The sequence below is a fragment of the Podarcis muralis genome, chromosome 6, assembly GCF_964188315.1.
Source record: "Podarcis muralis chromosome 6, rPodMur119.hap1.1, whole genome shotgun sequence".
NCBI classification, from domain to species: Eukaryota; Metazoa; Chordata; class Lepidosauria; order Squamata; family Lacertidae; genus Podarcis; species Podarcis muralis.
In genome coordinates this window covers 62,817,428-62,832,667 of record NC_135660.1, presented here as the reverse complement: position 1 = coordinate 62,832,667, position 15,240 = coordinate 62,817,428, and the positions used below count along the sequence as shown (strand labels likewise).

The window sequence follows — 15,240 nt, the reverse complement described above, 5'->3', positions numbered from 1 at the left end:
AAAATAACATCTGTTCCTACAGATAATGGAACCTATATTTAAGTACACTGTGTCCAGCACTATTAGTCTCCTTTTCATTGAATATATGCTCTTATGCACTCTAACAACTCATTGTTTCCCTCTCTCAGATGCACATTCAGGAGCGAAACACTCAACTCCTTCATCTACCTAAATAGGGTGCAGCCAGCTGGCTCTCACATGGTTTCACTGCATGTTCAATGGCAGCATGTTGAAATTCATGACACAACAGCAACTAGGCCATATTGCACAACACACTAACCCTGTTACAAATGGGGGGAGGGGGGCAGGGCAGTGGTGCAGAGGGAACACAGCACATAAGAGTGAAGTGCACAGAAACCCCCCCCCCCAGCTGCAGGGTGCACAAATGAGTGTTTATTTCTTGAATGAACCCTATGAAATAACAGATAAACTTCCAGTTCCCATACAAAGAACTGTGGCTTGTATGGATTTGCTCAACACAAAAAAGGACCAAATATGCTGTGTTATATGCCCTTCTCCTGCATATTGCAGCATTTAAATGGAACCTGAAGTTGAGAGCTGCAACTTGACTTTCCCCACCTCTACAGGATGGCAAATGCACAACTCGAGACATAAGGTGAAGGGCACCAGAACCAACAACCCTCACCAGTCCAGTCTGCCTATCAACCATGGTCACAGTTCTGCCTGCCTCTGTCTGATTCCATTGAGGACCTGCAGAGACTAACTTGGCCTATTCCTTATTGTGCTGCAAAAAGCAGAGATACCTTTTTAAGGGCCACCTTAGACAACACCACCTCTTCCTGTAAGCTCTCACAATCATGCTGAAGTTGAGCCAACTTCTGGGAAATGTCCTCCTGTAGTTTACTCAAAGCAAGAGAATGGTCTTGGAAGAATATAGTCATTTCCTCTCTATAACCTGTCATCTATAAACAAGAAAATGATAGATCAAGGTTCAGAAATACACCAATGTTAGGACTTGTAGTAGGGCTTTTAAAAATTACTCCAGCCACACAATCTCTGTACACATCCAAATACAATGCACCATCAATTCACAACGCCAAAGCATGGGACGTTTCACTACCTTGCTTAGATACTTTCTTAAAATATTATTGATGTTGCTGTTATATATATTTTATATCAAAGAAACTTTTGCACACACTTGAGTACAATAGTTCAGGAAATGGCAGAAGCTGTTCAAAAATTACCTTTTCAGCCAGGGATGAATATTTATGCAAATTATCATGAACTTGAGAGTTCAAATTCAGAACAAATTTCAACACAGGTGACAGACTCCTCAAGGCTTGGTCCAATCCTGATGTGTGCTCTTCCTAGAACCGAAAGTAGATTGTGGGGTATAAGACAGTTCTTCTACTTTAAATCATTTTGAGTTCAGTAAGAAAACTGATTGTTGTGGAAAGTGAAAAAGGAAATGTTACAGCTCAAAACCACCTATGGCTTCTTGTTCAAAAGCCATGTTGGCTCAAAAATTAAGGCGAGGGCAGCTGTAACCTGGCTCCAGAAAATGGCTACTATAACTATACTACAGTCTGGTAGCATGGTCAAGGATGTACAGAAGGGTGGCAGCTGACTGAGCAAGACTTTGCTTGAGAGCTAAGGCAACTCCCAAGATGCCCAATGACCAAGTACCTCACCTGTCGCAATGAGGTAGATAGGTCATTTGCAGCAGATCAGTTGCTGGATGACTGTATTATTTGTTTTTTGTTATAACTCAGAAGCTTTTTCCCTATAGCAGCTGGCTATATTCTTTCCTAGCTTCTTCCCTGATGCCACTCTGCCAAGGAACAGGGAATGGCTGGGGAGACGGTTAATGAGGCTGAACAAGAACCATTCAAAACATCAGTAAGTGGCTTCTACACATCATTTCTTTTGCTGACTGCAGAGCTTCTCCTTCCCTGGTTTAGAGAGCCATTATCAGTTACATTTCCACACAGCTGTCCATTTCAAGCAATCAGGATATTTTACAGAAACAATTCAATAATTACTTAGAAGTGTTACTGCCCACGGCACTTATACTTACTAAGAGTTTCCGGAGATCATTTTTATTTTGAGATGTCAGAGACTCCTGATTCAGTATCTTTTCAGAAGCTAGAGAAACTTCAGTGGAAACCATCTCCTGCAGAGAGCCGAACGCTGAAATTATAGCTGATGTAGTAACTCCAAAAGCTGAAGAATTGGCAGACAGAAGATCACCTACCGAGAGAGAGATGGGTGCCACAGTTTAAGTGAGTCACTTCTCAACTGGACAGTCTTCCCCATGATTTCAGGAACAAGTCTGACTCCAAATTCACTTTCAGGGGAAGGGAGGTCTTCTGAATGACTACTGCACAGAAAGATGAATTGAGGCACTTACCAACCGAAGAAGTGTAAGAGTCCAGCATTTGTTGGTGTTTCCAACAATTCTCATTGATGGAGTTCTTCATATCGCAGAAGAAGGCATTCATGTGTTCAGCAAATGTCTTTTGGACCTCCTCATTATGCTGTTCGACTGCTTTTTTACGATCCAATTTTGCATGCAAACCCGAAACATCTGTGGTTGTTTCTTTAACAGCACTAAGCAGCTACGGCAGAAAGGTTTTGACAGTTGTCAGTTCGCATCACACTGATTACAAAATCAGTAAAGATTAGGTGATGTTAAAAAGGTAAAGGTAAAGGACCCCTGACAGTCCAGTCGCAAACGTTAAGCCACCTTCAAATCAAACAAGCAATTATTCCAAATTGTAGACGATAGTATCTAGTGTGAGCACCCAAAGGAAAACCTGTGTATGGACAGTTGCTCACAAATGGCTTCCATGCAGTCAGGACTCTCGCACAATTGTGTTCTCAGTCATATTAAACCCCCACGTTTAAGAAGTTTAGTGTTTGGGTATCAGGGGCAGACTCTGCAGTGCAGTCCAACACTCAATTTTTAAGCAAGTGCCAACATGCAACACATGAAAAAGCTAGTGTTGTAACTAGAGGTGGCCCAAGCTGCATGGAATTGCTGGGGTCCAGAAGTGAAAGTTGAAAAGAGCTATTGAGTTCAGATAGCCTGCTGGGGAACACACTATTTCCTAGCAACGTCAAAGCTTCATTCCAAGGCAACCCTGTGCCTTTTGCTGCAGGGCATGGTGCTAAAACACACTTGGTGCATAAACAGCAGCAAACAAAAAAGACCTTCCAAACAAAATAAAAGGAGAGATGGAAGGGGTGGGATGTTGAAGCTTCAGTCCCCTCTGGATGCCCTTCATGAGAGAAGTAGACCATTCTCTTCCCCTTTTATCCCAAATCATTAACAGATCATTCTTATGGTTTGGGATGCACTTCAAGATTTTGAAAGCGGCCTGAAAACCTATGCAGCGCCGACAGCGTAAGTTATAATCATGACGTTATAACCGTATTGCCCATTCAAGTGCTAGTGAGGGGGGAACTTAGGAGTGTGAATTTTGTTAACCTTAATAGCAGTGCCATGAAGTTTTTCCTCTGTGTTCTCCAAAGCTGATGCTATATACACTTCTTCCTCAAGAAGAACCTTGGTTGTTTCCAAGTGCTTCTGTGTGTTTTCCAGCTCTTTTTCCCTAACCTGCAGGTTTGTCTTGCACTTCTCCATTTCACTTTTATGAACTGTGAATAACTCAGTGACCTGAAATTGAAAGTAATCCAAAACAGTTAAAAAACACTTGAAAGAAATACTATGAGCTGTTAGAGCAGGGGTGGGGAACATCTTTGGCCCAACTCTTTATTTCTCTCCCCCTAGGGTGAACTTTGTCAGGTGGGCGGGACCACCTGAAGGAAGGGACCCAGGGAAGGAAAAGCTTGCTGCTAATGATTATCAGAACAGCAAGCCATGGTTTGTTGTTGCATCTGAATGGAGATATTGTCAGACTGCTTTGTTACACTAGCTTCAACAAATTTAATTTGCACCTCACAGAAAAGCTTTCATGTGAACAAAAGTTGACAATGCTTTAAATATATTGAATCAAGTGAGTAAAGTACATTATTGTCTCCTTTTTCTTACCAACACTGTTCATTCCTCGACATGCTGAACGCTGTTGGTTAGATGGGAACATGTCAATGTGAAGATGCTTTATTTTCATCTAGCTATTCTAAAGCTTTTTCAGAATGTAAACATATTACCCCTCCTTACTCCTCCCAAAAGGAGCCACATAGACTAATAACAGTCTACCAACTTACTCTTTTCAATTCTTCCTCCATTGCACCAATTTTATCAATATATTCTGCAATTTGTTCCTCTTGAACTGTCAACTTCCCATTAAGAGCACTAAAATTTAAAAAAACAACGTATGGTGAACACTGAACAAGTTGACTCTGCCTGCGCAAGACAATTAAATATTTGTAAGAGCAAGGAAAGAAAGATATCTGGAAACTCCCTGTTTAAATGCTATTATGATTTTAAATTTCTTCTATCACTAATTATTGATACAGATTTCTTAAGATATAGGAGCAGCCAATTTACAATGAAGTCTCTGAGATTAAACAAGTGCAAGTGGCCTGTAACTTATACTGTACTTTAGGCATTCTAATATATAGATAGGAGTGTGGTACTTAAAACAAAATAATTATGTACAGGAATGTTGCCTAGGCAGCATATTAGACAAGCAGAACCTGCAACAAAACGTTGTAAGTGTATCACCTTCACGGGCCTTCAAGATGGTACAAACTGCAAAGGGGTTCACAGTGGTCGATTCATACTCCCCTCCCCCCCACCTTTCCTTTTCCACCTGACACAGCAATCTGTGGCTGTCAAAGGCCACAGAACATGTTTGGTCATCATTGTGTTACTGTCATTTTGGGGAATTTTTAAAGAAGAGTTTTGCTCTTCTGCATACCTTGGGTTTCACCAGAGCGTGCGGATGCCTCAATGGCACTGTTGCAGCTCCAACCCTGTTGGCACTCAATAACCTGAGTTCATTTTTAGAGGATATAAGCAAGACCCGAAACAAAACATCTCAGTGTACATTCACCTTCTACCATTAGTGCTCCTTACTCACGGTTCTAGTTAGCTGAGCCCTCCTCAATAATATTCCATTTCATTCCTTCGCACGTGTTCCTATTTCTTCTTTTCTAACCATCGCTCAATATCCATTAGCTACTGAGCATGGCCTGTTCTCCCTGGGCTATTTGGGGGGGGGGTACTCTTAAATTTTTTAAAAAATAGATTGGATTTGTATAAAATCCTCTCATGTTGAAGCTTCCCTCTTGGCTTTTGGCACCAATCCTATTATCACTAACCACCTTAGTTCACGATTAGAGGAAGAAGCGAAGATGCCATGCTGACCCACAGTGGCCAAGCTTTGCTGTTTTCAAAGTACTCACTCATAGTTTTCCACAGAAATGTAGACACCGTTTTTCTCTCGTGCAGAAGTAAGATCTCGTTTCAAACGTTCAATCTCTTCTGTATATTCCTGTTGAAACATCAGTACAGTGTTGTTACGTATCCTCCAAGCTGACTGGCCTTTGCAAACCCCAATCTCAAGAGGTCTCGCATTGCAACTAATTGAACTAGATCTGCCCTGCAATGCAGTAGGTAAGATCTGAAGAGAACTTATACATAATAAAAGTATACTGAACCTTAATGAGTGCCCGTTTCGTGAGTTTCTGGTTCACTTCAGGCTTATTCATGATATTTTTAGCCCTGTGGGCATATTCAAGAGTACTCAGAGTTTCCTGTTGTACAAAAGATATAAAAGTGACAGATAAGTGTTTTCTGTTTCAGCAAGAGTATGCCTGTAAACATATAATCAATCTCCACTAGTCAATCCCAATGGGGAAAGTTGAATTTCTGTATAGAGAAATGGCATCTCACTCTGTGATCTGCTGTGCATCCTACCAACTTTAATCAGCCCTGCCTAAATCAGGCTCTAGGGCTGTAACTCATGGTTGATTAATCATTTTAGTTTTCAAGTTGACAAAATCTGTACATTTGTGTGTGTCTAAATAACATGCATTTTAAAGAAAATTGGTATACAGATGATACACATGTCACAGCAACCACCAACTCAGAAGAAAAAGGAGAGTTGTGGCACCATTTAAAAAATAACAAATTTTATTATGAAATTTGTTAGCCTTTAAGGTGCCATGTGACCCTGGGTTTTTTTGCTTTAATAGGCTAACTTTCTCGAAATCCTCTTGGAGGAGGCATTCCTGCTTGTGTCAGAGAGAAGGTGGTAGAAATCATTATTATCATTTTCTAATAGTGATACAATTCTGTGATAGTTAATGTTTTTTGTATTAATTTTTTAAGCCTCCTGCTCAATGGAGATGGAACCTTACTTAATTGAGAATTTTCAAGTGAATGTAGCTCCTTAATCAACCAAACACTGTAGCTTTACCAGCATCCTATCTCCTATCATCCACAGCAATCTATTTGTTCTGAGCCAGTTTTACAATGCTGTAGGAAGGCTTAGATTAGCATGCCCTAACCCGTACCCTGCAGCATACACAGAGTCTCCCTAGAATAGGTTAGGAGTCCAGTGATGAAGTCTTGGAAGCCCACCCAATCACTCAAGTTATCTTTGAAACAAGGTACTTTTCAGCCACTAACAGAGTTTGAAGGCAAGAACCTTACCTCCAGATTGCTCGATGCTGGAGAAACGGTAGCAATTATGGAAGTTTTTGTGCGCCCTCCAAGGGAGTCCTGCAGGATTCTAGTGAGCTTAGATTCTCTGTATGGAACGTGAGGGGTTCTTTCAACAAGTGCGGTAATGACTCTTCCCAGAGTCAATAGGGACTGGTTGATAGTTCCGGCTTCACGAGCTCTTTTGTCAACGGCTCCAGAACGACCAATATTCTCACTTCCTGCCAAATCAACCTGGAAGCAATACCGTGGCTAGGTTAATAAGCTGTGACAGTCATAGGTGAGACCTTACTTTCAAATTGTCTAATAAGCCAACACAAGTAAGTAAAGTGTGAACTACTTTTTGCAATGAGCCTGTGCTACATGCATATCTGCTAGGCGTGCGTGCAGATCCCTGATCTCCCTTCTGCTGCCCTGGGGGTCACCCACCCTGGATCTGCCCCCAAAACAATTCCAGGGGGAAGGACTAATGGTTGTAAGACCCGATTTTAACACAAATTTAAAATAGGTTTCAAACTAGAGCCAGGAGATGCAATGGTAACACACAAGAGAACACCTTCTGCTTACCAGCTAGCACATCCAATTCTGTGCAGCATCCACATGCCACAAAATTTATGCATGGATCCTGAGGGGTGTCAGGCAGAAGGGGAGCTGCGACATTCAGTCTACCTTCTCCCATGAAGATGCAGCCACTGACCAGAGAAGTCTTGACTCTTTCCCCATGGTTTTTCCACCTTGCTTGCCTCTCCTTTCTGCCTGCCTGATGTCCTACCCATTCCATGACACCCACAGATCATTCTGGGCCCACCCAACCAAACTTGCAGCAATCAGTGGTTTTTCTGCCTGACTTATTGGAGGCCCTCTTAATATGCTCCATTTGGCTCTGGATTCAGGCCTTGGGCAAGTCTAGTGCACTGCCCTAGCACCTATGGTCTCTTAAGACACGCATTTTAAGCAGATCACTTTGTTAAAACATTCAGTAAGAGTTTTCAGTTTCCAAAGCAGCACTGTGTCCCCCACCCCTCATTTTTTGTTGCTCCTATATATAATCTCTTCTTGGGTTAATCCCAAGGATGGGAACCTACCAAGTTCAGCTTCCCAATTTTAACAAGCTCTTCACCATCTGTTGTCGTTTCTTTCATGTGTAGCGTGACAGAGAACACCGAATGGGAGCGACTGCAAATGGAGTGAAGCATTTCAGATAAATATTCCAGTGGAAATTAAAACACACACACACACAGGCCCAGCATTCACTTACATCAAGTCAACTCAAAGTAGAAACTAAATTGGCTCATTTTACAGATTTTCTTCAACTTAGAATATGTGCTGCCACAAACAGCAGGCCAGAACTGTTCTACCGCTGCATTTTCCAAACTCTGCAAATCTCCCAGCTACAGTGCAGCACCTTCTCTTTCACAAAGCTTCATTAATAAAGCCTTTTGTTTCTTATTACAAGTAGGACTGCAGGAAGTATTCTGTGTTGGTGGCTCTAGCGCCACCTGCTGGCTTCCTGTCTCCAAAGCATTCTTCCATATAAGTGGGCAGAAAGTTCAAGGCCTGATTCAAACTGTTAGATGGGACCCTTCTGGGGGCATAGAACCTGGAAAGGGAGGAGGCTTATGGGTCATGGGAAAAACTGCATTGAAAGGCAGCTTGAGCCTTCTTTCCCCGCTAGCCAAAACCTGGGTGGCTAGTAGCGGACTCCCACTGATCCACACTGGATTTGTGAGGGTGACATGAGTTTGTGTTGTCGCCTCACTCAAATGCAATTTTCAAAGAAGAGAGTTCAAAAACAGGACAACCAAACTGCCGTGAAAATGAAGGACTGTAAGCTCGATAGTATAGTACATTCTTAATGCAAACGCTCCCAGGTTCAATCCTCGGTACAGCCTATCTAAAAACCCCACAGAACTGCTTCCTTGCACTGAGCTAGATGGACCAGTGGTCTGATTCTACATAATGCAACTTCCTATAATATTTTCTACAAAAACTCAACCAAAGAAGACAGATGTAACACTAAGTAGTGGAGTAATTGATTGTTCCGCCTGCTGTAGCAACTGCAATGCACTGTGCTAAATGCCCTATGATTTTTAACTGTATTTTTATTGCTTCTTTTATTTCTTATGTGGAATTTTATTTTGTTATAATTTGCATTCCACAGAATTCAAAATCAAATATCTTTTCCTTGGATGGCAAGGGAGTACATAAACTTATGATATAAAAATGAATAAAATAAATAATTGTATGTTATATTGTTGTAACCTGCCCTGGGTGCTTATAGTAAACCTTATAGTTTAATGAAGCCTGCAGCAGACAAGGATCTCATAATCCAAAACATCGGGGGCGGAGGCATACCAAGATCAAACCTGGCATTATCAGAACCATGCTCTAACCAACTGAGCTAGCTAGGTGTTTTTCTTTTTTTCTTTACCAATACCATGAACGAATAAGATGCTTCTCATGGAGAGAGAAAGACATGTTTCTTACCTGGAATACTGGTTCATTAAAGTAGCTGCAGTGGTTCTTTTTGCTGCTCCCCTTTCTAAAATCTGATAAACTTCATCCTTGTTATGTACCGTTATCTCTTCCAAACCCTTGATTATGACACCTCTCTGTCACAACAAAATGCTAGGTTAGCAAGTAATTTAAAATCCCACAGCCTTCAGGAGAAGCCAAACCAGGGTTGTTGTTGTTGTTGTTTTTGGTTTTTTTACCTTGTTACGTGGGTCATCAAACATTTGCAGCTTTTCCCCAACATCTGGAGAGGGATTCAATAGATCAAAGAGCTCCTCGTTGTAGATTTCCAACAGAGATACTTTCACAGAAAATTCTGTACCACTTTCAGCAAGCTTTTCAAATATTTGATGCAGTGTACGGGGAATTATACCAGCTAATGGATCCTATAATTAAAAGTAAAGAAACACAGCATACCAGCATTAACTGGTTTTCTTTTTGGAGTTTAGGAAGCTGACACAAAAATGCTAGTATGGGCATACACCTTTAAAACGCAAGTGTGTCTAATACAATCCATTATATATGGTTTTATGCTGGAGACACTGAAAATGTTATGAGTTTGAGGTGGTTAGGCCAGTGTTTCCCAACCTTTTTTGGGCAAAGGCACACTTGTTTCATGAAAAAAATCTCGAGGCACACCACCATGCCAGATGGGGAAAGGTCACTTTTTACTTATGTAAAAAAAAATAAAAAAATAGTAACAGCATAGAAGGTAGAGAAGGTAGGACTCGAACCAGTGGATTCACGTTACAATAAAGATTTTGACTAAACATGGGAAAGAACTTTCTGCTGGTAAGGGCTGTTCAACAGGGGAATGGTCTCCCTCGGGAGGTTTTTCCCTTCTTGGAGGTTTTTAAGCAGAGGTGGGATGTCTGTCTGCCATGGATGCTATGGCTGAGATTCCTGCACTGCAGGGGTTGTACAGTACTGGATAGCCCTGGGGATCCCTTCCAACTCTACGATTCTATTAGGATCCCTTTTATAAAAGAGAGAACTTTAATGGCACGGCCATTATTTATTTCGGCTTCTCCCAACGGGGCCACGAAGGATCAGAAAAGCTGAAGAAGAGACCCTTCCTCAGAGGAGGCGGGAGACCACCGGACCCGCCGAGAAGGGGAATCCGGCCGCCTTTCCCTCCAGAGCTTCGCCTTTTGCCCCAGCCAAGTTGCGCCGAGGGCGCCTTGCGGGCTCTGCGTGGCTTCAGGCGGAGCCTAGGAGCCACTTCCCAGCCTGGAGGGCAGGCTGTGCGCGGACCCCGCCACTCTCGGGGCGCGACCCAGACCCGGCTGCCTTCCACGGCCAGCAGAGGTAGGCCGCCGGCTTCTAACCCGGCGGAACTGGGGCGTCCCGGGCGCAGCGCCGCGCTCCCCGCTCCTCCCGCCCCGCCCCCTTCTCCCGGGTGCCCCCTCCCTCCTTTGTTCTCCGGAGCCCCGCCTCCCCCTCTGCCCCAGCTCGCCTATTGGCTCACGCAGCCGCCACTCAGGTGGGGGCCCGCTTTGGCCCCGCTCCCCGGCCGCCGAGAGAGAGTGGGAGCGTGCGGGGCGGGGCTGGGCGGCCAGGCGTCTCCTTCCCTGCACTGCTTCGGCCGCGCCTGCAGCCGCCCCGGGACCAGGCGGGAGGCCAGTCATGCCCAGACACTGCCAGCCGCTCGGAAGGAGCTGTCGCTCCGCCGGGCAGCGCCTGCCTGCGCGCCCCTCGCTCCCTCCGCCGAGGATGGCGGGGGCGCCGGGCGCAAGGCAGCGCCGGGGCTGCTGGGCAAGCGGCAGATGCTGATGCAGTTTGGGGAATTCCTGTCACAGGGAGCAAGGCAGAAGCGGATGACGGGGCACGTTCCCCGGGGGAGCGGGGCCGGAGGATTAGCCCGACTCGCCCGCCTCCCTCCCACGGCACACTAGGCAACGTCCGGCGGCACACTAGTGTGCCGCGGAACACCGGTTGGGAAACACTGGGTTAGGCTATATTCCTGAGCCCTACATCCAATTCCTGGATCCATTACAATTCAATTGCTGGAATAGCCAGGCCAGCCTGATAATGGCCTAAGTATGAGCTGTTAAGGGAACAAAGGAAGTGGCTGTGTCAGAAGGCAAATGTGTGTGCCTCCTTCCCTGGTTAATTAGAAAGACAAAAGGCCTGAGTTTAGAGTTGAATTGCAGTGATGTGACCTAGACCTAAAGCAAGAGAGTCAGAGCAATGTTTGATTTTTGTTGGAATCCAAAAACGTGGCTATGAGAGAAGCAAGGCTTTATTTGGGTGGTAATACTAGGAACCCCCTCAGGTTCCTGTATGTGTAAATAAACCATATATCATCAGTCTCCACTATGCCTCATTCCAGAAGGAAACATAAGTGCCTAGAATCTTGCACCACTTGCACCATTCCTTCCAAATAAACATGCATAGGATTCTGCTGTTTTGTTCATTCCTCATATTTTACCTCTTCCCATGTGTATTCTTCATTAGGTGATCTCTCCCCTTCCATAGTGAAGGTCTTTCCTGTTCCTGTTTGACCATAGCTGTACAAAGGAATTTGGAATGTTAACTTCAGGAACATAGATATGGATGGAGTTAGAAGAAAAATAAATATGATACTCACGCAAACACTGTACAGTTGTAACCCAAAAGAACTTCATTCAAAATCGGGCACACAACACTCCGGTACACATCAATTTGTTTAGCCTGAGCTCCAAAAACCTGCAGAGTTCATACAAGGCATCATTGCTACATGTTTTTCATGTACTCTCCAACTTGCCACATAATTTCACCAGTGTCAGAATTATATTCTGATTTAGCTACAGATTCTCATCTCCCAGCCTGTCATCTCATGCCATTTGCACTTGCTTCCCCCCAAGAAGAGTGGTAGAAGTTTTTGTGGTGTAGCAGTCAGTGTGGTGGTGTAGTAGTGTTGAACTAGCACTTGGGAGACCAGGATTATAATCCCCTCAGCCATAAAACCCACTGGGTGACATTGGGCCAGTCACAACCTTGAGTTACCTGAAGGAAAGATGTGAAAGAAAAGTAATAAAAGGAACTTTCCCTTATTAAAGATTGTTTTAAATGAGTTTGATGGTAAGCACCCATTGTTTAGGAAAGATGTCGGCCAAATCAAAGGTTTTCAAGGAAATGGGTGTTTTGGAGAATCTAGGACTTTTCTAAAATAAAGCTGAGGTTTTGTACTTAACCTTTAATACGTAGGCACTGTCTACCAGTAATTCCATGCAGACATGTGAGCAAGATGGTGAAGGGGGAACAGATCACTCATCTGTCCTCTTCCTTTCTATGGTAGGCATGGCGGAAGGGAGTGGGAGGAAATACTTTTGTTCCACATTCAGTAAGTATGCTGGTAGAGGGGAGATGGAGTGAGTCATCCCTCTTCCTGCAGTCCAGGTAGGCTAAGCACTTTTTGGGCTTGCTTACAAGGTTGTGCTAGGAAGCCATCCTCTCCCCCAAGTATCTGAAATAGGCTGGTCAGATAAGTTACCTGTTACATGACAAGAGACTTGCCACTCCTACCTACCTCTTAATTCTTCCCAGCGTAAAAGACTTTGAAAAACAAACAAACCGCTTCCTATCTATATAGCATTTGCAAATTATTTGTAAAGCTAGTTCAATTTATATTATTCCACAATAGAAAGTGCTGCATACTAGCTCAAGAAGTACGCTCATTCAGACGTGACGCTCACTTAGGGCTCAGTGTTCTGTGAATGAGCACCAGCCTCATATGCTTCTCACATTTTCTTCCTCTGGTGCAACTGTGCTGTAAACTGTTGCCTCCATTTTTCACTGTGGTTTATGATCATGTCTGAACCCAAATAAGGCATGAGTCTTAACTATAGTTGAAGCAGCCAACTTCAAACTAAAGTTTATGGTTCTGGCTTGGTTCCCTATAGCACCGTCAAGACTAACTTCAGTTTCATAGTTTAAAAATGAACCAAAAGCTTCTGATCTCCTTTTCACAGCTGTACTAGTAGAGTAGGACAGGTGGGAAACACACAAGGGCCAAGGTAGGCAACACTAAATCAAATTGTTACATTATGTTCAAATCAGATATATCCATCTGGTCCTAGTATTATCTTGTCTAGTATCTATTCAGATTAGAAATGAATCCTTAGGGTCTTAAGGCAAAGGACTATCTAACCAGCTGTACCTTATCCCAATGTCAGGGATCAAACCTGGACTCTTCTGCATACCAAGAATATGCTCTATTCTGAGCAATGATTCCTGCCCTAAATTCTCAAAAATGATAAGATAGCTAAGACATGCTAGGAAGCCAACCAAATAGTGATACTTACCATATCAAATGTGTATGTTTTCTTTGTTGTTTTATCCATCACCCCTCCAGTGCGAACTGAAATTTCTTTCTTTCCATTTTCACACTCCACCACAGAATAGGAGTTAGATTTGCGCTCAGCTGCATTGAAGGGCCTTTAAAAATGGTAAAAGAGTTGATCTCAAATTGCATATGCACTAGTCTAGCTCCAGGCAAACACAAGGCTGACAAGAATTTAGACAGTGGATATGCTACTTTCAGATGTCTTCTAAAAGTTGTGTTGTTCTTTATCTCCTTGACATCTGATGGGAGGGCATCCCACAGGGTGGGTGCCACTACTGAGAAGACCCTCGGAGACAGACCTCAGTATCTGGGCTGAATGGGAGTGATGATCTTTCAGGTATACTGGACAGAGGCCTTTTAGGGCTTTAAAGGTCAGCACCAACACTCTGAATTGTGCTCAGAAATGTACTGGGAGCCAATGTAGGTCTTTCAGGACCGGTGTTATGTGACCCTGACCCTCCCCGCTTAAGAACAGAATACAAACTATATAAAATAGAAACTAATTAAAAAATAAAACAAAAAACAATTCAGTTATACTAAAAATTAAACTAATCCCCAGGCCCAACAAAACATTAATCCCACCCCCAACAGAGCAAAAAGTAGACCATAAAACCAAAATTTAAAACATGATAAATTAAAAACTATTTAAAACATTTGAAAGCATTTTTGACATTTGCCCCAACCCCAGTTTGTTCCAGTGAGCCTGGGCTCCTCAGCATTCACAACAGGGCAGTGACCCTCCAGTCTCCCAGGAGTCCCTGAAATAGGGCAAGGTGAGCCAGGGGCCTTTCCACCTAGGCCAGGTAGAAAGGACCTTGTAGGGAGCAGCCTTCAGCACTAACACCTTGAACACTGAATTATGAATGCAATATATGCAGGTTTTATGCTGAAATTTGATTTTGCTGAACTAGCTTTGACAAGTTTAAGAAATGTCAATTGTACACAATAAAAATGGGAAAATGTTGGACTTAATCACCTACAGTGATGTGGGATTCTTGGAAAATCTGGAATTGTGGAAAGTTTTCCAATGCCCTAAATCCATTGAGATTCAATACAGCATATTTGCTAGGGTTATTTAGAGAGGATAACTAAAAAGTATGCATTTAGGTGATGAATCAGTATCTCATCCTGCCCCCCAACAGAAGTATTATGACTGAAATAAATGACTAAGAAAATATCAAGGATACAATTTGATTTAAATGTTATAGGTAAGCATATTTACACTATACTTGAAATTAAATTGTCCCAAGCAATCAGATAGTGGAAACTGAATTGCTGAAGATTGTCTCCACCTTAAAAAAAGAATCTTATTTTCTATGCCAAGCTAGAAAAAAATGACTCATCTCATCTCTTTCACTTTGTTCTTAATGAACTGATAGCTTTTCTATTGACATGCACTACTTAAACCTCTTGGGAAGAGGAAAGAGGGAATAAAAGATGGCATAACAAAAGAGGCACAATGCTTTTTTTTCTTTTTTAAGCAGATAATGCAAGACAGTCATCACCACTGTCTACAGCAGGCTGTTTAATTTCAGCTCCCATTATTCTTGTCCACGGACCCTGCTAGCTGGCAGTGGTGTCAACTTTAATAAAATATTGGGAGAGGGAACAGGTAAGCTGCACCCGGCATAAGCAATCACATGTCAAGGTGCATACAGCATTTGAATGGCAATGTCTTGGGGGGGGCTGGCCCATCAAATATTTTATTGGGGGGCTGAAGACCCCTTGGCTGCTATGCTAGCTGGGTCTGATAGGAGCTGGAATCTAATAACATCCGGAGGAGCATGTGTTGGCCACACATCAG

General features: G+C 43.1%; 1 protein-coding gene across 1 annotated transcript in view; it reads right to left on the bottom strand.

Moving 5' to 3' along the window:
* The window catches only part of KIF11 (kinesin family member 11), a 29,304-nt gene that overhangs the window by 13,008 nt on the left and 1,056 nt on the right, over nt 1-15,240 (bottom strand). The window contains exons 2-16 of the mRNA XM_028729792.2: nt 13,396-13,528; nt 11,700-11,797; nt 11,541-11,619; nt 9,310-9,495; nt 9,083-9,207; nt 7,681-7,771; nt 6,587-6,829; nt 5,590-5,685; nt 5,335-5,423; nt 4,192-4,279; nt 3,452-3,640; nt 2,372-2,579; nt 2,039-2,211; nt 1,206-1,328; nt 765-923 (exon numbers count right to left, since the gene is read on the bottom strand). Of these exons, the coding sequence (XP_028585625.2) occupies nt 765-923; nt 1,206-1,328; nt 2,039-2,211; nt 2,372-2,579; nt 3,452-3,640; nt 4,192-4,279; nt 5,335-5,423; nt 5,590-5,685; nt 6,587-6,829; nt 7,681-7,771; nt 9,083-9,207; nt 9,310-9,495; nt 11,541-11,619; nt 11,700-11,797; nt 13,396-13,528 (2,080 nt within the window). The remainder of the gene's footprint in view (nt 1-764; nt 924-1,205; nt 1,329-2,038; nt 2,212-2,371; nt 2,580-3,451; nt 3,641-4,191; nt 4,280-5,334; nt 5,424-5,589; nt 5,686-6,586; nt 6,830-7,680; nt 7,772-9,082; nt 9,208-9,309; nt 9,496-11,540; nt 11,620-11,699; nt 11,798-13,395; nt 13,529-15,240) is intronic.